The sequence below is a fragment of the Castor canadensis genome, chromosome 9 (assembly GCF_047511655.1).
Source record: "Castor canadensis chromosome 9, mCasCan1.hap1v2, whole genome shotgun sequence".
Taxonomy (NCBI): domain Eukaryota; kingdom Metazoa; phylum Chordata; class Mammalia; order Rodentia; family Castoridae; genus Castor; species Castor canadensis.
In genome coordinates this window covers 10,447,084-10,474,789 of record NC_133394.1, presented here as the reverse complement: position 1 = coordinate 10,474,789, position 27,706 = coordinate 10,447,084, and the positions used below count along the sequence as shown (strand labels likewise).

At 41.1% G+C, this 27,706-nt stretch overlaps 1 protein-coding gene across 2 annotated transcripts in view; it reads left to right on the top strand.

The window, feature by feature from the left end:
• Rnf150 (ring finger protein 150) overlaps positions 1-26,429 on the top strand; it is a 241,446-nt gene extending 215,017 nt beyond the window's left edge. The window contains exon 7 of one of the 2 annotated variants that reach the window (XM_074041195.1): positions 18,083-26,429. In XM_074041195.1, coding sequence (XP_073897296.1) covers positions 18,083-18,201 — 119 coding nt within the window. In that variant the 3' untranslated portion in view covers positions 18,202-26,429. Of the gene's footprint in view, positions 1-11,061; positions 12,803-18,082 lie in introns of those variants that run through there. The other variant, XM_074041196.1, reaches the window with a different exon arrangement.
• The last annotated feature ends 1,277 nt before the right edge of the window (positions 26,430-27,706 follow it).

Genomic DNA, 27,706 nt, shown 5'->3' with positions numbered 1-27,706 from the left:
TCTCCACTTTCTATAGTCTTCCTCAATCTCTTTCTTCAGAAGTGTATAGTTTTCCTTGTAGAGGTCTTTCACATCTTTTGTTAGGTTTACACCTAGGTATTTGATTTTTTTGAGGCTATTGTAAATGGAATTGTTTTCATACATTCTTTTTCAGTTTGCTCATTGTTAGTGTATAGAAATGCTAATGATTTTTCTATGTTGATTTTATATCCTGCTACCTTGCTGTAGCTATTGATGGTGTCTAGGAGCTTCTGAGTCGAGTTTTTTGGGTCTTTAAGGTATAGGATCATGCCTCATTGCTTCTTTTCTCTATAACTCTTCTTTTACTTTGCTTGTTTTCTCTGTTCTTTAAAACTTTACTTCTAAAGTCTTCTTTTCTATTTTTTAAAGTCTCTTTCCTTAGACTTGCAGTGTTCTGTGTTTCCTTTACTCTCTCTTAAAGTCTTGGCCATCAGACTTGCACTGTGCCATGCTCCCTTTAATCTCTAGCATAACTCAGCAGCCCACCAATCAATCAACCCCCATCAAAAAGCCTTGGGTCCTCCTCAGCAAGTCTTTTATATCCAGTGGTAAACAAGGAGGTGGAGCAACATTTCTCGGGGAGGGGCCTGACATTGCAACAAGAGAAAACCACGTTCATAAACAACTTAGGAAAAGCAGCTGTGCTGCATTTTGCCTTCTCCCCCTTGTGCAGCTGGGGCCATGCCAAACTCAGCCTGTAGATCATTGAGCACAGCTGTGGCTTATGTCAAGTTCTGATAGGCTTTTCATAATCAGCTGCCCACAACTGTGCATGTGTGTGTACTGGCCAAATTGCATTACAGGCTACAAAAGGCTGTGTTATCATTACTTTTCAGTGCTTTATCTAAACAAGTTGTTCTGTGACTCTGGGGATTGAACCTAGGGCTTCACATATGCTAGGCAGTGCCCTTCCACTGAGCATATCCCACGCCTTCCCAAGTACTTCTTAAGTATCAACATGAAGTGGTAGAGCACCTGCCTAGCAAGTATGAGGCCCTGAGTTCAAACCCTAGTGCTGCCAAAAAAAAAAAAAGTCCAATAAGTATCAACATGATGTCATCCATGTAAGTTACGTAATGTTGTGATGCTTTTGGCCAGCATCCAGACACCTCCGCAGTACTGAGCGTCGCCTCTCTCTAAGCCTGCAGCTGTACCAAGTGAGAGCACTCGGGGAAATGGTAATCTCTCTAGGTATGTCAAAATGCAGGAATTTAATACAAGAAATTGATTACAAAAATGTTAGGGGAAAATGAACATCAGTCCATACCTCACAATATACATAAAAACAATTTGAAATGGGCCATTGATTTTGATTTAAAAGCTAGAGCTATAAAACTTCAAGAAAAAAAAACAAGAGGAAATGGAGAGTTTTGTTGTCTTTTTGTTTCGTTTTGTTTTGGTGGTACTCAGGGCGTACAACTTGAGTCACTCCACCATCCCTTTTTGTGTTGAGTATTTTCAAGATAGGGTCTGGCACAAACTCTAAAGTTGATACAGGAAAGAGTAGGAACTACTCTGGAGTTAGTAGGTATAGGTAAGAACTTTCTCAATGAAACCACAGCAGCACAGCAACTAAGAGATAGCATAGATAAATGGGACTTCATAAAACTAAAAAGCTTCTGTTCATCAAAAGAAATGGTCTCCAAACTGAAGAGAACACCCACAGAGTGGGAGAAAATATTTGCCAACTATACATCAGACAAAGGACTGATAACCAGAATATATAGGGAACTTAAAAAACTAAATTCTCCCTAAACTAATGAACCAATAAAGAAATGGGCAAGTGAACTAAACAGAACTTTCTCAAAAGAAGAAATTCAAATGGCCAAAAAAACACATGAAAAAATGCTCACCATCTCTAGCAATAAAGGAATGCAAATTAAAACCACACCAAGATTCCACCTCACCCCTGTTAGAATAGCCATCATTAGCAACACCACCAACAACAGGTATTGGCGAGGATGCGGGGGAAAAAGGAACCCTCTTACACTGTTGGTGGGAATGTAAACTAGTACAACCACTCTGGAAAAAAATTGGAGGCTACTTGAAAAGCTAAACATTGATCTAGCATTTGATCCAGCAATACCACTCTTGGGGATATACCCAAAACACTGTTACTCCAGAGGCACCTGCACACCCGTGTTTATTGCGGCACTATTCACAATAGCCAAGTTATGGAAACAGCCAAGATGCCCCACTACTGACGAATGGATTAAGAAAATGTGGTATCTATACACAATGGAATTTTATGCAGCCATGAAGAAGAACGAAATGTTATCATTCGCTGGTAAATGGATGGAATTGGAGAACATCATTCTGAGTGAGGTTAGCCTGGCCCAAAAGACCAAAAATCATATGTTTTTCCCTTATATGTGGATTTTAGATCAAGGGCAAACACAACAAGGCGATTGAACTTTGGTCACAAGATAAAAGTGAGTGCACACAAGGGAGATATGAGGATAGGTTAGACACCTAAAAAAGTAGATTGCATTTGTTGCCCTCAAAGCAGAGAAACTAATGCAGATACCTTAAAAGCAACTGAGGCCAATAGGAGAAGGGGACCAGGAACTAGAGAAAAGGTTAGATCAAGAAGAATTAACCTAGAAGGTAACACCCACGCACAGGAAATCAATGTGAGTCAACTTCCTGTATAGCTATCCTTATCTCAACCAGTAAAAACCCTTGTTCCTTCCTATTTTTGCTTAAACTGTCTCCAACAAAATTAGAAATAAGGGCAAAATAGTTTCTGCCGGTTATCGAGGGGGTGTGGGGGAGAGAGGGGGGGTGCAGTGGGTGGTAAGGGTGGGGTGAGGGCAGGGGGGAGAAATGACCCAAGCATTGTATGCACATATGAATAATAAAAAAATAAAAATTAAAAAAAAAGATAGGGTCTGGTGAACTATTTGTGCAGACTGGCTTTGAACTGCAAACCTCCTGATCTCTGCCTTCTGAGTAACTAGGATTACAAGCGTCAGCCACTGGTGCCCAGTTTGGAGCAAATGTTTGCAACTTCAGGGTAAAGAAAGTTATTTTAGATTCAATCAACACCCTAGAAAAATGGATATGTAAACTTTACAGACCAGAGATTGAGGGAAAATATTTGCAATATGTGTATCTGACAAAGAACTTGTGAAGAATACATGAAAGACTCTTAAACTCAATAAAAAGACAAACAACCTAATTTAAAAATGGGCAATGTGTGCAGGTGACTGGCCTGCAGGACACTCTTGCAAAGCACCACAGGATGCGTGGCTCAGCTATTCTTTATCCATTCCTCCTTTTTAGCTATGTCCTGCCCACTCCACTCAACCTACATGCACACACACACACACTCACACATGCACACACACGTGTGTACTCCTCTTCTGGAAAAATATGGAATATAAACAAATAACTTAAAGCTAATATTTGCTGGGAAAAAATGGCAAAGGACTTGAACATTTAACCAAAAAAAAAAAAGAAGACAAATATACTGAGTAATACAAACATGGAAGGAAGCACGCTATCATTAGTCTTCAGAGAAATATACACTGATACTACAAATACCACAATATTTCTACTAGAAGGGCTGAGGTGAAAAGTATTCATGATAGCAAATGTAGAGGAACTAAAGCCTTTATACACTGCCCTTCTAAATGAAAATTGTACAGCTCTGTTGAAAAACAGTTTGGAGGGGCCATGAGCAAGATGGCAGAATAGGACCTTCCCTCCCCCATGGAGGTGCCAACCAATCTAAGAAGAATGTATGTATTAATTGTCTTTGTAAAAATACAGAAACTGCTTAAAAGGTTCCTGCACCCAGGCAAGCACAAAGCATATCATGTTGAAGAAAAATCCACCATACTTACTGACCTGAGACCCTCCTCCAAGCAGGGAATGACACTGGAGAAAACTGTCAACTCAAAATTTAATGCTGGGCCAGGGAAGAGAAAAGTGAGATGTACAGTGGGATATTCAGTGCTTTGAATTTTTGGGGACTACCTGGGTAACTGGTTTCAATTTTGCCTGTATCTAAGTAGAGACAGGAACAGGGTGACAGATTTAAAGGCCATGGAATACAAAGATGACCAAGCAGACTTACTGGAGCACCTCCAAAGACAGACACTAGGGGGAGCTCCAGCACCCGTAAGGCCAGGGTGATGCCGACAATCAGTAGGGGGCGCTCCTGAGAAAAACTGGCAAACTTCTTCCCTTAGATTACGTGCAAAATAACAGAAAGAACACACCCCAGAAAAGGCTTGGGAGGTCTCCAGAATTTCTAGTCAACCTCACTGTTGAACTACTTATTTCTGTATGAAACCTACTGAAAAAACTAGCAGAGATGGCTTGTACTTCAGCTGCTAAAGTCCCCACAGAACATAACAGGATATTCATGCCATGAAACAGGGAAACATGGCCCAATCAGAGGAGCAAATTAAATACCCAGATGCCAACCAGGCAGAAATGGAGGTATATGAATTATCAGAAAGCTCAAAATAACTGTCTTAAATATGTTCATTGAAGAAGAAAATACACAAATAAAACATAATCAGTGAAATGATACCTGAACAAAATGAGAATATCAATAGAGTCTATGATGAAATCAAAATAGAAATTCTGGCATTTAAGAATGTAATAACTGCTGGGCACCATGACTCATGCCTGTAATCCTAGCTACTGAGGAGGCTAAGATCAGGAGGACTGCAGTTCGAGGCCAGCATAGGCAAATACTTCATGAGACCCAAAATAACAAGAGCAAAATGGACTAGAGGTGTGGCTCAAGTGGTAGAACACCTGCTTTGCAAGCATGAAGTCCTGAGTTCAAACCCCAGTCCCACCAAAAAAAACCAAAAAAAAAAAACAAGAGTACAGGCTTGGGTCCTACTCTCCCCTTTAAGGGCATGTTTCCAATGACCAGAGGAATTTCCACTTGGTCCCACCTCATAACTTTTCTACATCTTCCATAATATCAAGCTGGGGACTAACCCTTAACACAGAGGCCTTTGGATCTGGACATTTCAGATCCAAACTATAGCAGCAAGCAATGAGACAAAGAAGGAATCCCAAAGGAAATTGGATATCTTAAGACAAAGAAAAACACAAAGCCAGCATATCAAAATCTATGGGATACAGCAAAAGCAGTACTAACAGGGAAGTTAATACCAGTAGATAACTGCATTTGTCCCAAACCAACTATCTAACTTTATACCTCAAGGAACTAGATAAAGGAGAACACACTAAATGCAAAATTAAAAGGAGGGAGGAAATAAATGAAAACTGGAACAAAAATAAATGAAATAAAGAATAGAAAAGCAATGGAAAATGAAATAAAACTTGAGTGTTTTTTTTTAAAGTTCCACAAAATGGACAAACCTTTAGCTAGGCTGACCAAACTAAGAAGGGATGAGAGCCAAATAAAGTCAGAAATTAAAAAAGGAGACATTACAACTGATGTCACAGAAATAAAAATTATAAGGGAGTACTGTAAACAATTAGCCACCAATGGATTAGATAATAACCCAGAAGCCATGGATACATTCAGACACATAAAAGCTATCAAGACTGAATCTGAAGAATTAAAAAATCTATCACAGTAAGAAGGTATCAAAAGCCTCTCCAAACGATGGTCTGCTAGAGAATTCTACCAAACATGTGAAAAAGGATTAATGACTGCTCTTCTCAAAATCTTCCAGAAAATTTAAGAGGAAAGTAAACTTCCAAACTCATTTTATGAGGTCGTGATTGCACCAATACCAAAGCCAGATAAGCATACTATAAGAAAAGAACCATTACAGACCATTCTCCCGGATGAATATTCAGACATCCTCAAAAAATACTATTAAATCAAACTCAACCATACATTAAGATGCTATATACCGTGACCGACTAGATTAGATAGCTCTTCAAAGAAGATACGCAAATGGCCAATGTGCCTATGAAAAGATATTTAATAATTATGAGGGAACTGCAAATCAAAACCACAATGACATATTCCCTTCAATCTGTTAGGGTATAGAGAAGTTTGAACCCTGTGCACTGTTGGTGGGAATGTAAAATGCTACAGCTACTCTGAAATATGGCGATTCCTAACAAATTAAATAAATAAATAATTTAAAAATAGAAGTACTAAATGATATCGCTGGCCCACTGGCTGTGTATCCAATAGAATCAAAGTCCAGATGTTAGAAAAACCCATATACACACCCATGGTCACCACAGTGCTATTCACAGTAGTCAAGAGATAGAAGCAACTTAAATGTCTATCAATGGATGGATGAATAAAGGCAAATGTTGTATACACATACAGTGGGATATTTCTCAACTTTAAAATGGAAGGTTATCCTGTCATATGTTCCAATATACAAAGTTCTAGAAAATACCGTAGTCCAGAATCATGATTCTTCACTGGGGGGGGGAGGGTTGTTCCCCAAAGGACATTTGACAGGGTCACATTTTTATTGCATCTTATGCTACCATGGGTAGAGACCAAGACCCCAGGAAGAAAAAAATCCTTCAATTCACAAGGTATCCTCCACAACAAAGAATTACCCAGTGCCAAATATCAATCAGACTTTGAGAAACCCTCATAAAGACTTATGAGACACAGATCAGATGTTACCTGGGGCCTGGGAGAAAGGGAGAGACTGAGTATAAAGTGGCATGAGAACGTTTGGGTAAAATAAAAATGCTGAAGTTCTTTTAAAAAAGAAACTAGGACATTAGTGGTGGTTTCATAGGTACATTACTAACACCCCATCTCACCTCCTCACATCCTGCACTTAAGTAGATGCAATTCACCATAGGTAAATTGTGCTTCAACAAATTATTTACACAGTGAAAAACACCTTTTGAAGAATGGATGAGGAAGGGGGTGTCACCAGACCTCTGCATCATGTACCCATAATTTTGATGTTACTGGAGCAACATTAGCTTCTTTTGGGGAAATCACCAGCCCTTCTGTTGTGTAGGAAGAAGCCCAAAATCCTCTTCCCTCTGATTCTGGAGACACAAGAACCTACCTGAACCAAAAGTACAGTGGTTTCCCTATTCCTCCTGGCTTTCAATCCCATTGGCAGTACACTAGCTGACAAGTGAGTCTGGGAAATGTAGTTCCCTGCCTTCTAGTTCCCTATAACACAAAAGAGAAGGCAAGAAGATGGACAGGCCACAAATACACTCAACCTACGTAGCTTATCATTCTTCATGCACTAAGCTACCACTAAGTAAACCATCCATACGCCTTGGCATTTGATCTAGTCACACTGGTTCTCCTGAAAGGAGTGCCATTTCCCCTCATCCCCACACTTCCCAATACTAACCAGATTCGTACTGCTAGTTTCCATGTAAGGTACTTCATTAATCCTTGTGGCTACCCAGTCAAAGGTGAAAATTTCCCCACACCTTAGCTTCCTTAACAGGGCATTTCCACTACTCTTTGAGTGTGTGTCGCCTTGTATCTAATTCATGTAGCCATGCATCTGATCTCTTTTACTGGATCAAATTCAACTTCAACCTGTGTATAAACTTAAACCTGTGTTTAACTTAAACCTGTGTTTCTATCATCTTTTATTTCCTCCACCATGCTCACCAGTAGTGCTGTGCGCCTAGTAACAGTCAATAAATACCTGTTGGATAAATGGATGACTAAATACATTGATAGATGAATGAATGAAGTCTATGGATAATTTTATAGAGTGGCAAAAACAAGTAAACCTGTTTGTGAATCCATCTGGTTATTTTCCCCTTTTCACTCCCTTTCATTTCCATAACATTCACACTCATCAAAAGCCTTCATCTACCAGATCCTATGCTAGTGCTTAAGGTTCTCTGCAGGTGGTTCTAACTATGGATTAAAGTAGCCATCGGCAGCAGAAATGCTCACTAGATTTTGCTCTCTCCACTACTAAAATGTAAAACTAATGCAAAAATCATGTTTCCCCTTCTTTTGACACACGGTATGGGATGAATGGACTGCCAAGAAGTCAGATGAGAGTGAGCAACTGGAGCAGATCTTTCTCGAGCTGGGTGAAGTGTCTTAGGGAAGGAAAACCAGTGGGGACCAGATCAAAGCAAAGTGAAGTTCTAACTCTGTGATCTAATTTAATATATAGACCTCCCAGGAATTCTCCCTCACCAAACAAAAACAATGCTTTAAACCTCCCCATCTGAACAGTGAGAAAGAGTCTTCCTGATTTGGGCTTGTTGTATGTATTTTTACAATTATGGAGCAGGAATTTAAATTTTAGGTAAAATTGCCAGTTATGTCTGAACAATTGTGCGAAGCACTTGGCCAAGTGTATAAATTTATATCATAAGCCTGAAGTGTTTATTTCTAAAGATAGTCGAGCACTGTTAGTGAGAACAATTTAGCCAAATGTAAATCTAGAAGTTCTGCCATTCTAGAATGGCAGAGATGTCAACAGCAATGGGTCAAGAGCCCCTTCCTACCACTTTCTATGAGCCTGACTTTGAACAAGTTGACTTCACCTGTATGTAACCATGGGTAGCCATACACCCATGAGGAAATAGATTGTTACGAGAACAGACGTAACAGGTAATTGCTTGGCACACTGTCTGAGACACAGAAAGGATCCAGTGCATCCTACCTATTACTTGACATTTTAATACATCACCTCTGACAGCTGCCATTGCTGCAGAGGGTACTCATAAACAGGAAAATGTAAACCAAATCAGAACTAGTTTATCTCCTCAAAAATTCTTGCCAAAGCAAAGGATGCAAAGGAACACATTTCCTAATCAAAAACTCTGGCATTTCAAGTCTAACTTTCCCACTAAAATGATAAGGAATGTAAAGGAACTACTTCAGCCTGAGGGGACCTTCACATTCTAAGAAGAGATGAAGAAAAAGCAATGTTAGAATGAAACCAGTCTGGCTGAAAGTGCCCCCCTGGTGCTCTTACACCGTGCAAGGGTGAAAAGGCTGGAGGAGTTACAGCTCAGTGGTAGAGCACTTGCCTAGCATGCAAAAGGCCCTGGACTCCATCCCCAGTACTATAAGAAAAAAAAAAAAAAAAACACAATACAAGGTTGATTGGAAATGATGTCCTGTTTTCCAGAAGATAAGCATCAGTAGCAGTGGACAGAAGTTGTTCTATTTTTTTTGAAACCTTACTTTTCAAGTATGTGAGGGAAAAATAAGCTTTTATGTGAGGTGGAGCAGCTCCCAGCATGTGAACACCAAACCTTATGAAGAATCAGGACACCTGGGGGATTGTAGCCATCACCACCGTAATTTTCTCTCCAAACAGAAAGCACTTATTCCCAGGGTGGTGTTTGTTGATTCCTAACAGAGGAGGAGTTATTCCAGCCTGCTACTGGTCTGTGCTTCTTTCATAAGACAGGCAACAGAGTAAATATCAAACCTGGGAAGGACAGTTTTCTGCTAAAGATTTGAATAAGCACCATGAAGAAACAATTATTCATGTGAAAGCTATCATGTCAAATTAATAAAACACCTCAACAGTGTGGAATGTAAACCAAAATATGCATTTAAAACAAAAACAAACCCAGCTGCTCTGTTGCTTACAGTAGTGTGCTATCCAGAGAGCAAGCATGCCAAGGAAGCAAGCTCTCTTTTGTGGGTTCTCTTAAGAATCTAGTGAAAAATGCCTATATGTATATGTAAACACAAAATTGTATATGACTGGGGGGGGCAGTACTGGGGTTTGAACTCAGGGCCTACATCTTGAGCCACTCCACTAGTCCTTTTTTGTTATGAGTGTTTTCAAGATAGGGTCTCCAGAACTATTTGCTCAGGCTGTGTTCAAACCATGATCCTCCTGATCTCTGCCTCTTAAGTAGCTAGGAGTACAGGGTTGAGGGACCAGCGCCTGGCCGTATATGTAATTTTCTGTATGCAAATTCCACTGCAAGTTCCCTTATGCTCAGGTGAAGAATCTTAAGTACAGTATAGATGACGATCGAGTTCATGGACTAGAGTCCTCTAGAGTGAAGCAGAGGTAGTTTGAATTCTGGTTCCAACTTTAATTGCCAAATAACCTGGGGAATTTTTAACATTTTTCAATATGGGGTGTAGCATCAGAAAATAGAAATTGTCATACTTTCTGTGTTGTAGCTTAATACAGATATTAGATACTCTACCTAATGTAGTTAGTTAGCATGGTTCCTGGCATTTACAAAGCACACAGTAATCATTATTATTGTTCTTTTTTGGCAGTACTGGAGTTTGAACTCAGGGCTACATGCTTGCGAGGCAGGCACTCTACCACTTGAGCTACTCCACCAGCCTGTTTTTGTGTCAAGTATTTTCAAGCGAGGGTCTCACAAACTATTTGCCCTGACTGGCCTCAAATTGGGATCCTTCTGATCTCTGCCTCCTAAGTAGGTAGACTTACAGGTATCAACCATGAGTGCCTGGCTGCACATGAATTTTGGAGGAGACATTCAAACCATACCGTGCCAACACTAAATGGAGCAGATCTCCAGGTCTTTCCTCTTCTCAGGTTGGAATGTCCTCAGCAACCATCTGGCCAATTGTTAATCAATAATTCTATCAAAACCACAGTAGGACTACAGCTGTTGCCTGTTTCACAAAGGGAAACTCTTTAGGTAACATTTTATGTATTAAAGAAGAAAGAGCCAAAGTAAAAATTCATAATTTATGAACTAAATGGAATTAATAAATCGCACCACTAAGAATTTTTTGGTTAACCACAGTTAGGCTACCCTAACTGTGATGAATTTTACCCAGAATCAAATGTGGAAGCAGGAGTTGTGAGTCAACAAAATAGGTCAAAAAGCTCCACTTACAGCCACATTTTCTGTTTCATCCAATCAGACATGCTGTACCATGGGGGGGTGATGAGAAATTCAAGACTGAGAAATTCAATGAGATGACTGGGGGTCAGTCTTTAAATTGTGCCCCGCTAATTCAGCAGTATCACAGTGCCCCATTTCCTTGGATATGGATTTTACCTACAAATGAGGTAAAAAGCCAAAGGAGCATATTTCAGATAAAATAAGAAAATGAATGACACAATATTCTGCTAATTTTCTTCTTACCATCCTGGCCCTTTTCAGATTACCCTTCTCTGCTTCTTCTGCCCTCAACCTAAATGTAAGGTTTCAAACTGAAGAGTCTACACACACTGGGCCACCCAACAAATTAGAAACCAAGACCTGTGAAACTGGACCAAATGGAGAAGCAGTTGCTCAGCCCACACCAATGGTTTCCACTAGGGAATCAGGCCTAGATTGCCAGATCTTTTGTTTGCCAAAATAAATTTCAGGTGTATATTTGTATTTAAAATATACTGATTTTTAAATATTGTTAACTAATTCACCTGCTGAGACTTTGGTTCTAGAGTTCAGGGCCCCTGGGAGATTTTGCCTGGCCTTATCTTCCCACTTTACAGTCTTTTCCTAGAGGACCTCAAACTTCATCTATTTCCTTGGTTTAAAAACCTTCTCTGTTCTGAAGCCTCCCAAATTTATTGGCAGTCATGGCTTCCCCTCTAAACTCCAGATTTCTCTACATAGCTGCCACCTCCGTCTCTCCCTTGGGTGTCTCATAAGCACTTCACACTTACAGCGTATGCAAAACTAAACTCTACATCTGTGTCCAATACTGTTCCTCCTCCATTGTTTCTGGCTCAATCCATGGTACCTGTATTGCTCAAGAAACAGTTATTCTCTCGCTGGCGTTGTCCAGACCACTTTTCTATATAGCCTGCATTTCCGATCACTCCTCAGTTTCTCTCCTTATCTCCATTCTTATTTGGACAGTAAGCCCCATGTTCATTAGTTCCTGCAATAATTCCTGACTGGATTCCTTCTGTGCATTGACCTGTCTCCAGTAAACAGCAAGTATCTCTTAAAATATTAAGTAGATCATATTCCTCCCTGTTAAAATTTCTCAATGTCTTTATAATGCATGAGAAGAAAGTATATCAAGTAGATAACTATACTGCTGTGTCGAGTGGAATAAATGTATTTTCATCTGTAAAATGAGAATAATAAAGCCTACATCAACAGTATTAAAGAACGATATTATTTTTCATTAGCTTTACATTACTTTTTTCAGGGAAGGAGGCAAAATTTAGTGATCATTTATGTTTTAATAACTCCTTACACTTTCCAATTATTACCACCAACAAAGAACCTTCTAAATATTTAAATGACAAAATTTCCCTTCATATTATTGAGACCTCAAGGTAAAACATATACCTTAATTAAAACATAAAACTCTGATTTTAAAAAAAATTATGGAGCAGATCAAGTTCAATTTAAAACATAGGATATACTAAAAAATAATGTCAAATATCTTCAGGTCATTTTTACAAGAAGTTTTTAAAGCGAAAATGATAAATGCTGAAGTTGGTGAAATGTTACCGTGTAAAAATTTAGCCAGTTTTTGCAAATCTCTTTTTGTGCGTTTGAAGTCACCTTTGCCTTAAGCTTTATAGGACAGTCTTAATTTCCAAAATAGTGTTATCGGTTAGCACATTAGCAGTTCCTGAGGCCTCCTTTTTTCCCCCCAATTCACTCATTCCAACTTAGAAAACACCAAAGTGAGAATGAAGCCATGAAATCAGCTGAGGCAGGTGGCAAGAGTGATGGCAAGAGCTGCCACCGCCAGCAGTGACTCTGTCTCTGTGGAACGGTGGTAAATCAGCTCTTTATCTGTGCCTCTTTTCTCTCTAGATCCGTGTAAAAGTCATGAAACTGCTCCATGTTAATAAGTGATTTGGTTGATTTGCAGTTTAATTGTGAGCTGAAAAATTAGACATCTTCTGAGCTGAACCGATTGGTCGCCATTAAGAAGGAGAGGGGGTGGGAAGGGGAAGTAGGGAAGAGTGAAGAAGCTGTTAGCTTTCCATGGCTATAACTGTACCAAGCGCCTAACATAAATCAACGTAGGTTTGGAGGTTTGGGTCCCTGACCACTGGGTCCATCACTTTGGGCCTGTAGTGACCCCGTATGTCATGGCAGGAGCCTATGTTGACCTCACAGCAGCCTGGAAGCAAAGGGAGAAGGGGCCAGGGTCCCAATATCCACTTTGAGTCCATGGCCCCTATCTAAAACTCCCCACTAAGCCTCTTCCTTCCACCAGCGCCAAGCTGAGGACTAAGTCTTTAACACATGCCTCTGGGGGAAAATTCCAGACCCAATCTGTAGCATGGAAGGAAGGAAGGAAGAAGGAAGAAAGAAGATTAAACTCCCTGGAGAGTATAGTTCTCATTTTTTGTTGATTGTTTTGTGATAGAATCTAGCTATGTAGCACAGGATGGCCTCAAACTCACTGTGTAGCCCAGCCTCAAACTTGAGATCTTCCTGTCCCAGCCTCTCGAGTGCTGGGATTACAGGCATGTGCCACCATGCCCAGCTTCTCTTTTCTTATTTTAGGAATAAGATTAGGATTTTCATTATAGCCCTAAGTGTAATCTCCCGCTAATGCACACTTTCACTACACAAACAGCAAGCAGAACTCCTTTGTGATTAACAGAGAAAAAAACAAATATTAACAACTTTGTTTCTCAGTGGTAATTCTACTAAAACATTACTTATTGAGAATCTACTATGTATAAAACACAGTGCTAAACTGACATCAACACATACATATATAAACAAATAGAAAGAACTCTGTCAGTCAGGTTCTCATTTTAGGACTGGCAGAGTGGCTCAAGTGGTAAAACTCCAGCCTAGCAAGCACAAGGCCTGAGTTCAAACCCCCAGTACTGCATGCCCCCCAAAAAAGAGAAAAGCAATAACAAATGTTGGCAGTCATACAGAAGACAGGAACCGTATACACTGTTAGCGGGAATGTAAATTAGTGCAACCACGATGGAAATCAACATGGAGGTTCCTCAAAAAACTAAAACTAGAACTGCCATATGCTCTGCTGTACCACCGCTGGGCATGTATCTGAAGAAATGTGAGTCTGCACACAAAAGAAACACCTGCACACCATCTTTCTAGCAGCACTAATCACAAAAGCCCAGCTATGGAATCAGCCGAAGTGCCCATCAGCTGATGGATGGATAAAGAAAATATGGTATATAACAATAATGGCTAAAGTAATTAATTCTTAAACAATTAATTCATAAGTAATTCTTTATGGCTTTTTATAATGGAGTGGTATTCAGCCATAAGAAGAATGAGGTCATGTTGTTTATGGGAAAATGAGTGGAGCTGGAGATGAGCATGAGAGAAGTAAGCCAGACTCAGAAGACAAGTATTGCAGTTTTCTCTCACGTGCACACTCTAGACTGATAAAAAGCAAGGACTGAATGTAAAGGGGGATTGTTGGGGTGGGCAGCAGGAAGGAGGAGGGTGAGAGGAGAGCATGGTGTGACGGGGAGGTAAGTATGACCCAAGTGCATTAAGTTCATGTGTGGAAACATCACAGCGAACCCCACTGTGTGATTATTTTTTGATGACACTTAAGGAGAGCCCTGAGTAAAACGATTGGCTCCAACACATGAAACTACTTCCATCCTCTCCTAAAACCTCACCAAAAACTTAGTGAAGGAATTTTCTAACCTGGACAGGGATGATGAAAGGGGAGATGGTAACAAAATTTGGGCAAATGGAAAAAATGGATGAGTAGTCAATGACTTAGCAGAGCTGAAAAACAGAGCAAACATCTAGCCATGTAGGGTGTGACTGTCCCACTCCAGGGGGCCCTGCACCCAGACATGTCATGGAGGTGAGGTGTGTCCTTTAGAGATGCAGAGCCGCCCTGCACAGGAGCACACCATGATCTGAGATGACGTGGGGAAAAGGAGACCCATTGTGTGCACCTAAGAGTTCTCCAAAGGTCAGGAGTTGAAGGTGTCACGTAACTGGAGAAAAGGAGAAATTAAAAGGATGTGCAGACATAAAAAATACAGATGGAAGATATATGTACACACACAGACACATGCACACACTCATGCACACACTCATATACACATCCAAACTCATATACACACATACACACACTCATATATACATATACGTGCACACACACTCAAACATATACACATACATGTGCACACATACACACTGATATATGCACACACACACACACACCCATGCACATATACACAGCCACACACTCATGCACGTCCACACACTCATGCACACACACACACACCCAGCCTAGAGGTATTTTGCGGTGAAGTGTAGGCAAGCACCCAATGGCACTTCTTTCTAGATGCCCAGTTTCATCAGGCATTCGCTGAATGCCACCATTTTCAAATGCTAAGTCGGTCCCTCCTCCCAGAGCTGCTTCAGAGCTGTAGTCTAGCCATTGAACTGGTCCTCCTTGTGGGCTCCCAGCACAGGTGGCTCTGGGAACATTACAGCGCAGCCCTGAGGTTGAGGTTTCCCTGTGAAGCACTGCATTTCTTCAACACTGATTCTTCAGGTCATAAGTCTAGGTTAGTTCTCTTTATTTGCCTTCTTTAAAACATCTTAGGAATTCTCCGCCCTTCATGGAACTCATGTATCATCCTGGACTGCGCCTCAACCTGGAAAAATACCAGCGCTGATCAGAGCAAAAGTACTGTAGCCTTTCTCCCTCTTCAGTGCTTACACATTTTTGTTGGGTTTTTACATGCGTGTTTCTTGGGCAGGGTAAGAGAACATACAAGGCTTTTATACATCCCAGCTCCTCAGCCCTGCCCGTGCTCCGGGCCTGACTGCACATGCCAGCCATACTTAGCCATCCCGTGATGCCCAAGGCCACCCATCACCCCCACCCATCTGTACAGGTTCCTTAAAAGATGATTCTCTCACAGAGCAGACTTCAGGACTCTGCGTGGACATTGCACCCAGCGGGACATTGCACCCGCTTCTGGGACCCAGCAGATGGCTGCACAGCTCTCACAGTGCCTGGCACGTTCTCTTCCACCACAGCGTCAATCCCGTTGTGTCCCACTGTGGTGCTTTTTTTTTTTTTTTTAATTGGTGGTGGTGTTTTAGTTTTCTGTTGTTGTGTTTTCTGTTTTCTGGTATTTGGTTTTTTGGTTTTTTAAGACAGGGTCTCACTATGCAGCCCAGGCTGGCCTGGAAATCACTATGCACCCCAGCTGGCCTCCAACTTGCAATCCTCCTACCTCAACTTCCCAAGTGCTGGGATTACAGGTGTGCACCACCACACCCAGCATGACTGCCTGCCCTTTTTGGTGGTAAGCTACTTGAAGACCAGAGTGTCTTGTCTCACTTACATTCCTAAGCATCTAATACAATCTTTAGCACACAGAGGGGTTCAATAAATAATACCAATATGTGTGTATGTGAATATATATGTGTACCTGTGTGAGAGAGAGAGAGAGAGAGAGAGAGAGAGAGAGTGTGTGTGTGTGTGTGTGCGTGGTCTCGTTATGTAGCCCAGGCTGGCCTTGAACTCACAGTCCTCCTGCCTCAATGTCCTGAGTCCCAGGATTACAGGCAAGCACTACCATACCCCAACTAACTAACAAATATGTTTTGAATGAATGTGTGTTTTATGTTCATTGCAAAAATTGGGGAGTAGAACTTCTTTTTTTTAAGAAAATGAATACAAATCCTAAAATTAGAGATAACTGTGGTCACATTTTTGTTTCCTTGCCTCCAGGTAGCTTTGTCTGTGAATCCCCTGTACACAAGCTCGCAGCCATTTTGTTTTCATATAAGGCTATGCTGTCGTACTGAATACTGTTAAATGTTTACTCACATAACAGCAAATTCTTCAGAAACTTCACTTTAATGGCTCTACTGAGAATATTGTCCTTTAGAGAAAAACAGTTTATCCAGATATTCTCTGCTATTGGATTTTAAGTTACTTGCAAAGTGTCACAACTTAAATGAATTTTTTTTTGGTTTTTAAGACAGGGTTTCTCACTAGGTAGCCAAGGCTGGCTTCAAATTCACAATCCTACCACAGCCTCCTGAGTGCTGAGATTACAGTCATGCACCATCACCCAGCTTAAATGAATATTTCTGTATCTACAGTTATTTCCCTATAATACAATACATTCCTGGAGTGAAATTACCAGGTGAACATTTCACTGTTCTAATAAGTTAACCTTGTGGAAGAATGGAATGAAATAGTGATCAGTAGAGATTGGGAAGGGTGGAGGTTCAATAATGAGCACCGAAACAGAGTGGAGGAATTTGTTCTGGTGTTTCTAAAGCACAGTAAGGTAACTATTAGTTAAAACAATCGGTGATTATTTCAAAAGGACTATAAAAGAAAGAGTATGAAAATTCTAATGCATAAAAATAATGTTGAAGAGGTGGAAATGATTATTGCTGTGATTTGATGGCTATGTCTTATATACATGTATTAAATTACCAGAACACAGCCCATAAAGATGTACAAATGTTATGTCTCAAAAAGGAAGAACTTTTCATAGTTCTGTGTGCAATGTATCACCACACCTATCTCAATATACTCTTAACTGTACCATTATCTTTTCTGAAGAGAGAAGGTTACAGAGGCAAGAAGAATATCTTGGTTTTTTACCTTCTATTTATATTACCATCTCCTGTGGATCACATCATGGTGACCTTTGCACCAGGATGGTGACCTAAAAGTCTGTTGGACTCTTATTTACCTAGAGTTTTTTGTATTTTAAACATACAATCCTGTGTGAAATTTTTGCAAACTCCCAGTCTAATATATACCTTTTGATATTATTTGAAATGGTTTTTAACATTTATCAGTCTTCTGTAACTTGCTCAGTCACTTTCCTTGGCCTCTTCTGTATTTCCTACTTTATATGTGTGTACATGACACTCTTTCTTCTAGCTCTATTGGTTTTCTGCTGTTGTTTACACTTAACTTTTTGACTCACTTAGAACTCATTTGGGATGTAATATAAAATGAGGCTCTCATTGTATCCAAGGTTTTTCTAGTCTTTTTTGGGGAGGGGGTTGGGGAGAGAAGGCTGCACAGGAGATTGAACTCAGGACCTCACACTCTACCTCTTAAACCATGCCTCTAGCCCTGTAACCAAATTTCCTAATATTTTCTCTTGACTTTAAAAGAAATACTGTTAGAAGCAATGTACTGAAATAGCCACACCCAAAGCTGTGGCTGAGTGCTCACCTTCACTTTGCTTTCTCCTCGCAGGTGAGCAGGAGCCAGCTGTAAGCAGCGATTCGGATATCTCCTTGATTATGGCAATGGAAGGGGGACTGTCTGACGTGGAACTTTCCACTGACCAAGACTGCGAAGAGGTGAAATCTTGAAATAGCAAATACAGAAAACAGAGATGGTAGGACCCAAGGGGACAGAAGGGAGGAGTGCTCCAAGACTTGAACCTGGCACCCACCTTCAGATGACCTTGGCAAGTCCAGGGCACTCCGCTCATGAAGGGCAATGAAAGCAATATCCAAAGTCTCCCTAATCGGGACCCAGGCTTCCCACCTCTGCGACAGTCTGTGGCCTTGGCAGCTCAGACTTTGAAAGCTGATTTCTCCTCCCTCATCCTTGTAGGCAAACAGATTTCAGAAGCTCCTAAAACAGAGACTGAAAGGAAACCTCTAGGGCCTCTTAGCCTCATTTGCATTTTTCCAGGTTGTGTTGTTTTCATTTGGGGAAGACTGTTTAGTTTCTTTGGCTGTTTAGTTTTAAAGACTGTGTGTAGTTTACACCTACTGCTTTGTTTTCTCCTTTGGTTCGCTCAGTTCTTCTATAGAGTTCTGTTTAGAAGTTCCTGCTATGACCAGTTTGTGATCTTGACCTCACAGCATGAAGTGGGCATGGTTTTGAGAAGTGCCTCAGTACCCTGAAACAGTGTAAAGCCAACTTCCATTAAGAACCTAAATTCAGGCTGGGCACTGGTGGCTCACACCTGTAATCCTAGCCATTCAGGAGGAAGAGATCAGGAGGAGCTCAGTTCAAAGAAAATAGTTTGTGAGACTCTATCTCAAAAAAAATAATAACAATAACAGAAAAGGGCCAGTGGAGTGGCTCGAGGTGCAGTCCTTGAGTTCAAACCCCAGTACCACAAAAAAAAAAAAGAACCTAAATTCCTCTAAGGGGATCTTGAAAATCTCAGTTGCCAGAGATCCCAACACTAAGTTCTAAATCAGCTGAGGCCACGCTTATTATTTTAAGCTATGTTACCTCGGTGGTTTCCATTTGCCAGGCTCTGTTTAGGGCCACCGTGGCATGAGGAGGAAGCCCTAGGGGAGGACTCTGGTTCCCCTGAGTCTTAGGGTCTTTGGCTAAAATTCTGAACTCAGAACTCCCCTCCAGGCCATGACCTAAGTCTTCAGAAGTAGTGTCTGGAACAACAAGCCTAGATTTCAAACCCAATGTCACATCTTCTTCCCACTGAAAGGAAAAGCCTGTTGCACTGGTTTCCCTGGCACTAACTCAGTTATCACCTCCATAGGTGAGTTCTGCAGGAAACGGGGTCTGCAAGAAAGATCCAATCATTTTGAAGCCTACCTACATTTAACCTTACTCTCTACACCCTTCTGCTAAACCTTACCAGACCACAAGGAAGGGTTTCAGTGAATCCTTAGCAGTTTGCTCTTTGGGCTCCCCGAGAGTGCCCAGGTCCCAAGTGCGGTGTGAGGTATGATTTGATGACTCATTTCAACCAAAAAGTACAGCAGGGGAGTCGGCCAGATCAATTTTATCCTGACTGAGCCAGACAAATCAGAGGGAAAGGAAAAGAAGAATCCAATGAGTGCTAAAACCCACCTGTGTGTTTTAAGCCGTTTATGTTTTTATTCTTTTTCTGTAACTATGACAGAAACATGCTATTTTTCCAGTAGGTAATTTTGTAAGGCATTCAGACTCTCCCGATCGCTGCAAGACAACGAGGGCGATGACCCGCGTTTGTGGAGAATCCGGTGGATCACCTCATGTTCTCTAAACAGTCAGTGAAGGCCGGGCGGCTGCTGGATTAACTACAAAAGCAAGCTGTTTTCACCAAGCTGTAGGAGCGCTATTCACATATTTGATGAGGGCTTTTCTGCCTCATTACACTAATGCGTATTCAAACAGAGCTGGGTTCTGCTGGAAACCCTTGCTGCCTGCAGGAACGTGGGGTGCAGATCAAGGGAAAACACTCCTTGCTTTCTCATCGCCACCTCTAATGATTTCCTTGATGGTTTTTAAGCAAGACAGAGAAAATGATTACCAACCTTAGAAAGGTCACATCTCTCTGAGAGTTCGTGACTTCCTGTAATGAATTCCACCCTTTAGGGCTGAGAAGACAGGGAGGGGGACATGAAAAGAACTCTGAACAGGGGACAGAAGTCGTAGCTCAGTGAGCCATGCCCTGTGGAGGCCTCAATGTCCCCGTCTGTAAAGTGGACTTTCACAAGATGATTCCCAAGGCTCCCTCTGTCTTTAGGATCACTGAGGAGCACTTTACATTTTTTGCAGATAGCCATGTCATGTAGCAAGCAGGCTTCATGGCTGGGAAAGCAGAGTGACTCCACCTGTCACATGCAATAACAGCCTTTGGGATTTGGAACTCCTATGTTGCTGAGAACAAAAATTGTCTCCTATTTCTCCATGTCAGCTATGTCCCAAACAAATTTTGGTATTAAATTAAGTCTAATAGAATGAGAAGTCTTTGAGAGCAAAACTAATACAAATTGTATTCTATGCCCAGTGAGAAAATGGTCGTTGAATTGTATAGTCCTCTCTTTGATGAGTGTTCCTCTTTCAGCCAATGGTCAGGTGAGTCAGGAAGTCATTGCATATGCAGGCCCTGGTCACAGTTGCTCCCTGGAAATAGATGAGGGTAGGGGGGGTACCAGAGCCTTAGGTAGGATCCAACCCCAATGAGGTCCTGCTGCAAACCTCCTAAACCTGTGAGTTTCTCCAAAGGATTTTCAAGGGTTTCCCTGCAGCCTTGGCAGTTAAAAAAAATAAAACAAAACATTGAACCTGAGCACTTCCCTTTCAAAAACAATGGGAAAAGCCCTTCCCCACTGCCTTCTTTTCCACTTCCCCCAAAGAAAAGACTCTGACCAGCGATCAGATGGTCAGACGATCAAGGATATAAAAGACTATGTAGCCCAGAGATGCAAACTGTATCCTTACAGATGCACATTTTTCTGTAGCAAGGGACTAGACCAACACTGCCCAGCAGATAATGCTGGAGATATATATAGATATTTAAATTTTCTACTACCCACATTTTAAGAAGTAAAAAGAGACAGATTAAATAGTTTTGATAGTATTTTATTTAACCCAATATTACTGTTTCAACATGTAACTGATATAAAAAAATTGATGAAACATTCTGTTTTTGTACCAAGTCTTTAAATCCATTGTATTTTTTCCACTCATGGCGCATCTCAATTTGGACTAGCTGCTTCTCAAGCTTTCATAAGTCACACATGTATAGTGGCCACAGATTGGACATTGCAGAGCTAGAGCCCTTCAATATTCTCACAAGAGTCCCTAATCCTGACAGAAGTAAAAAGTTAAAACCTCAAATACCTTCAGAGAGAACTAGACACCAACCAAGTCACCTAATGCGAGGCCCAGAGAGCCACTGGTTTTGTAAAAAATAAAAGTTCAGACAGCCCCTTTTGAAATTTCTGCTTGACCTTTCTAACCACTGGTATCCATTGTCATTCATTGTTATTTCTCTGACAAGTTATTTTTTTGAAAAGTCATACCAACCATGTTGATTTGGTGCTAAAAAAAAATTATATGCCTCACTTCTATGACAGACCCTTAGACTAATACGTGACACTTAGGAGGCAAGGAGAATTCCAGAGTGAAACCATCCAACTTTACCTCAAACCCTAGTTCTTCCTCTTCATGACTGAAAGAAGGTCATCTTCCAGTCCCAATGTTCTCCTGACCCCATGGCACCAGCTAGAACTTATGGATGTAGGAAGAAAGGAGACAAATTACATATTGGCTTCAAATATATGACTTGAGCCTTGTGGAGAAAGAATCACTGGGGCTTATGACCATCTAGATGCTACTTGTTGAATTATGGCCTCCAGCAGCTAGCTTTCTATCAACTTAGCATTACACATCACCCAAAGGCTTCAGGGAAGAAAAAGAACATTTGCATTCACTCAGAATAATTTAAGATCGCCTCTTGAACTATATAGCTTGTCCTTTTGGAAGAGCTGAGCCCTGATCAGAAGTAAAGCATTTGAATATTGGTTGTTCCCTAGGGTTTGACCACACCTGGAATGTCAATTCTGGTCACGTGGCCAATGGAGAGGTAGAGTCTGAAGAAAATAGATCAAAATGGCAAAGGCATCTCACTATTGTGACATCACAAGGTGATGCTCCTGACTATGGAGTCAAGTCTTTCCAAAGAGGGTTTTTAACATTTCTCTTATCTATGGATATGCATAGGTCTAGATGTCATATCAAAATGGCAGTGCCCAGTAGCACTTTTAGTCATTGCCCAAACATCCCTCTGGCTACCATATTTTTAGAACCAAAAGTGATGATTGTCTAGCCTAGGTTTCTTTTCTTCCTAGCTTTGTTTAGGCAGAAAATTCTTACAGAGCCTAAGAATTAAATTGCATTAGCTACCCATTGGATGCATCGTCTTGACTGAACAAAAAGAAATCTCACTGAATCAAAACTTGTTCAGAAACTCTAAGCTATGGAGTCACTTCCTGTGGTTCCAGGACCACTGAGGCAATTTCCAGTATCAATTTATGTTCTCTTACTTGGATTTCTTTCCCCTTTTCTGTCTCTGTGTGTCTCTCTGTATGTCTTTGACTGCCTAACTGTACACACACACACACACACACACACACACACACACACACACACTTTTCCTATCTTCTCTCTTCTCCTTTTCTCCTTATTTCATTTTATCTTATTTCTTCGTTTTCTCTTCTTCTAAGAAAATCTCAAATAACCTTCAAAAAACTGGCAGCTCCTGTCTATAGTATTGTGATCACTATGATCAGGAATGTTGGTGTTATTCTTCATTGTGTTGTTCAGTAAGATTTATACATTTACTTTTATGAGGAAGACCAGTTTACTCTAAAGATAAATTAAGTTCCTCCTTAAATCCATTAGCCTCATTTCTATCCCTGGTGTCCCTAATTTTACTTACAGCTATTGCCTGTTTTTAGGCATCCTTGCCAGAAAAGTCTCCTGAGCAAATACTAGCACAGTCACAATGCTACAATGTTCTCTAGATCTATTAAACACCAGAACTTGTAATCTTCCCAGTTCATCACATGCCTCCAGGGTCAGCATTTGTGTGTCCTGTGTGGATGAGGGACATCTGACGTCCACTCATGCTTCTTAATGTCTTAGCATAACAGGTTACTCTTTGTACGGAATCTCAGGGCCACTTAACCTGACAAAGAGGCACAAAGAGATTGTCCTGCAAAGGGAGGACTACGTGGTATGCAGTAGTGCCTGGTGCCTGAGAGGCCCTCATCTCTGTTCTTGTTTTACGCTCAGCACAGTTGATGATGGTGGTTCACAGGGGATGGGACCAGAACCCTGCAGGAAGTCAGAATAGATGACAGGGCCTCTGGTCAGGTAGCTGCTCCAAGCAGGGCCAGAAAGCCTCAGTGATGCAGAGAACCCATGTTCTCCCTGAAGTGCTCCGGTTTAGAGAAGATTCAGGGTTTCCAGGGCCAAGGGAATTAAGTACTCATGAATTAAAACACTGCTGATTGCAAAGGAGATGGGGATATCATGAAAATTGACCAATTTTGAGAAGCAGGTGTGTCTCATCATCACTTATCTTGTCCCTCTCCTGCTTCCCTCCCTCCCTCTCACCCCAGAGGTTTTGTCATAGGGACACAAATGTTTAAAGACTCACAGAGCAATATCACATTCTTCCATTCTGAGCACTAAATTATATTCCCAGAATTAATGAAATAAGTCCAGATCATAGATGTGGACCCTTACTTACTGAACACTTTAATTGCAAAACTTGATTTTTCTATAAGACCCTTCAGAGGTTATTCACATTTCTCTTTCCCGGTGTTATGTGTTTCATAATTGAGCAACTTTTTCAGGAACCTCAGTGATCAAAGATCTAGTCCTGTGCTACTAAGGATGTCTTTTACTACAGAGCTGTGTGCATATGGCCACCTGATACATATGTATGAGTGACAATGATGAGCAAATGCTATATATCTCCCAAGAGGCCTGCAGGTGTGAAAACAGAGAAAAATCTATGGAAAAGGGAGCTTAATTTGAGTTACCCAAACTCATTGCTTGGCAGCATGTGGTGGTCTAGGAGAAGCAGGGAAAATGTGAGGACCATGTGTGCTACATAAACCAAAGACTGATCACCATCCAAATGGACACATGTTTCTTCCATGAATTAGCTGAATTTTCTCCTAGTGTTCTCACAAATAAAAGTGAAGACGATCACCATGAAACCTTGTAGTTTGTTGATTGAAACCTTTGTAGACTGTTGATTGACCTTACTAAACCCAGAAATCTAAAATAACTTAATTGTGGTCTTAGTACCACACCATCTTTGAAGTATAGTATCCATTCCCCTTTTTCCTCCTTTTCTTTTCAAAACTTTCAGACAAATCTTAGCATTTTATTGAACTCAGAATATTGTTCTCTTTGAGAAAGTGAAGATTTTAAAGAGCCAAAGAATTTTCCTGTATAAGAGCTAGCTCATTATAGTATATCCTGATCTTTGAAGAAAATACCAAATTGTTGCCTATACTAATAGCAGAGCAGTTGAAGAAGGACTGGCACCTGGACTTCCCGGTCTGACTGTTAGCATCTGTGTACTTACTGATCAGGCGATGTTATCACAAGGGGCTTAGTGCCCTCTGCTGGAATAATACCATTCTTTCTTTCAGCATATTAGTTGGACTTGGGTCTCATTTCAACTTGTTTTTTGCCTTTCATCATACAATTTCCTCAGTAGTTGAGAACGTGATCTACACTCATAAAAAGAGGAAAGAATGTCACAAACTGAAAAGTCAAAGGAGACCTCACAGAAGATCTCACTGTCAGCCCTTCTTCCATCAGCAAGTGTGCTGTTGGTCTGTGTGCACAGAAGCTGCCTTGGCTGGAATGCGTGTGCAGAGTTCACAGCAGAGATCTGCTTGACTTCTCATTTATCTCAGCTTTCTTCTTGTGAAATTGCAAAGGAAGATCCATGAAAGGACTTCTTTCATATGAATGTGAATGGTGTGAAAATACGATGTGTTTTGTACATACATAACATATTCACTTCCTGCTTTCACATTAGAATATGAAACATTGTAATTAGAAAGAGAGGGAGGGGGAGGGAGAGGGAGGGGAGGGGCTGTTATTTTTGTAGTAGGATGTCCCTTATAGTTAGAGAATTTGAAGTAATTTTGTATTTGTGAAAAGTTACATTCCATCCACTTCCTGAAAATCAATTAAAAAAAAAAAACAGGTATTGATCTGTAAACATTTATGAGCTGGAAGGAGGATTGTTCTAGTTTCCAGGTAAGCGTCCCAAGCAGTACATAGGTGGTACCCACTTTTGTAGAGTGCAGACCATAACCAGCAATTGCCACTTTAAAACCATGGGGACAAAAATCCAAGTTATTTGAACCCCTTCGTATAGCACACCATTATTTCACACTGGAAAAAAAATCTACAAAGAATGAACTTACAGTTATGAAATAGATACGATGTCCTAAATCAATCTCCTGTACCTCCCTTTGGATAAAGGAAAATCCATTGGCTTTTTTCCCTTCCTAACGGAATTTGTGGTTTGATTGTAAAATGAGTGGTGCCCCCGTGAACAGTTTCCTTAACTTTCCAGGAGGTATTTCTAGCCTGTCCTCAGGTCAGACACACAGTGACAGCATTTTAGAATTGTTCATCAGCTCCCCTCCTCAGGTCATGAGAACCGTTTCCTTGGTTTCTTTACCCTCTGACCCAAAAATTACAAAAAGTTACTCCCAGTGGAATTTGCATAAGGAATTTGAACTTGGACTTTGGTTGCTGAAATAAAGTAGCAGTGGATTCTACAGCCATTTTACCCAAATGTCACTTTCTGTACAGTCATGTGCATATTTAAAGGATTTAGTTAACTTGGTGTGATTAGGGTTTTTGTTGAGTTTTTTTTTTTCTGTATAAATCTCTCTCCTTCCTCGACACCTACCCTCCTTTCAAAGCACTTTATATCTCATAATACAAAGAAATTTGGAAAAAAAATTATACCTGTCTTTAAAGGAATTTGTCTTCTACTAGGAGACACTGACTTTATTTTGATTTATTCCGTTCTCCATGTGCTCGGAGAGCATAAACAGGTTGTCTTGTAGTGAGCTGATGATAAAACAGGAAGGATGGTAGTTGGAAACTCAATGGTACCACATGACTATTTTTGTTATATAGAAGATTGTAATGTAAATAAGTGTGATCGTGTTCTTATGGACTGGTTAAAAATATATATTGCAACTATAAAAGTTTTAACACAAGAATTGTGAATTCCAGGACATTTCACTGCAGAATTTGTTTTTGTTTTTTTTTAATAAAATGGAGTTGGATGCTTTTTGTGGTGTCATCTGTACTCCCTAACTTTGCCAGTTTCTTTGTGTTCCTGAGATAGCACTATGGATCTGAAAACACTGATATCTACTAGTAAATTGTGATTATGTTAAAAAGCTTTGGATAATCTGGACGCCAGTGGTTTTGGATAACAATAATTTTCCCGTTTATCTTAGGTAAGTCAGTCAAGTGCCAGGCACTAGACCTCTTAGCTCTGCTCATCTCTGAGTTGGTCCAGAGTTGAGCAAGAAAAATGTTCGGTACATTAGCTGAAGGTGCTGTGAGGTGGACCCAACATCACCCTGACATTTCATCTCCGTCTCCAGAAGGTTTATACTCAGAGCAGGGCTGCACCATGCGGCCAGCCGGGGAGGGAAGTCAGGACAGTCTCATCCTTTTTACATCTACTTGTCTGTATCTAAGGGATTTTAAATCGCTGTCCTTTGGGATTACCAAGACATTAGCAAAGAGAAGAAAAGAGATGGGGGATGGGGCTGCCTGCTGGGAAGATGAGAATAGCAATGGGGTGCCCCAGCTTGAAATGCTTGAAATGGGTAGTCCCCTCTTCTCCTCCCCTCTCTCGCACCCTCCCCACCCCTCCCCCCATTGTCTGGCCCATCCAAGATCCCCACCATCTCCCGTTGAAGAGCTGGACAGGTTGGACAGCAGTTCACGTGCAGTTCAGCCTGTGATTGGAGACTGCCCTGACCAAGTTCCCCTCCAGGAATTGTGGATCCCACAGACTACACTGGCAAAAACTCACTTTACAGTGCTGTGGCCTCCAGGAGCTGCTGTGTAGATAGCATTAATGCAGTGGACTTGTGGGTACAAAGGTCATCTGAGAGGATCATTAGGAACAAAAACAATTGTGCCACCCAGGAAGGCACCACGAACTTCATGATTCCATCGTGGCGATTTTTAGCAGGCAGGCACCCATGGACAGCAGGGTCACTGACACCTAAGGATATGAAGCCACTATCCAGGATCCAGACCCATCAGTCCTGACGATCTCTCCACTGGAGCAGGGGGTCCTGTGGGTCATGGGCTGGTTACCAGCAGAGTCCCAAGGTCCCAAGGTCAAGGCTCTGGGCAACACATATTAGCTCTGTCTGAGAGGCCCTCATAAAGTCATTCTGTAACTCTTTGTAGCAGGTTTTCCTAAGCCTGACTGATAGACTCTTTCTCAGACTGTGAACACCGTGGTATTCAAACTGATAAAAGCTACCAGACATGGTTTCCCACCTGTATCTTGCATGCTGCCTGGACCCCTGCTCTTGTCCC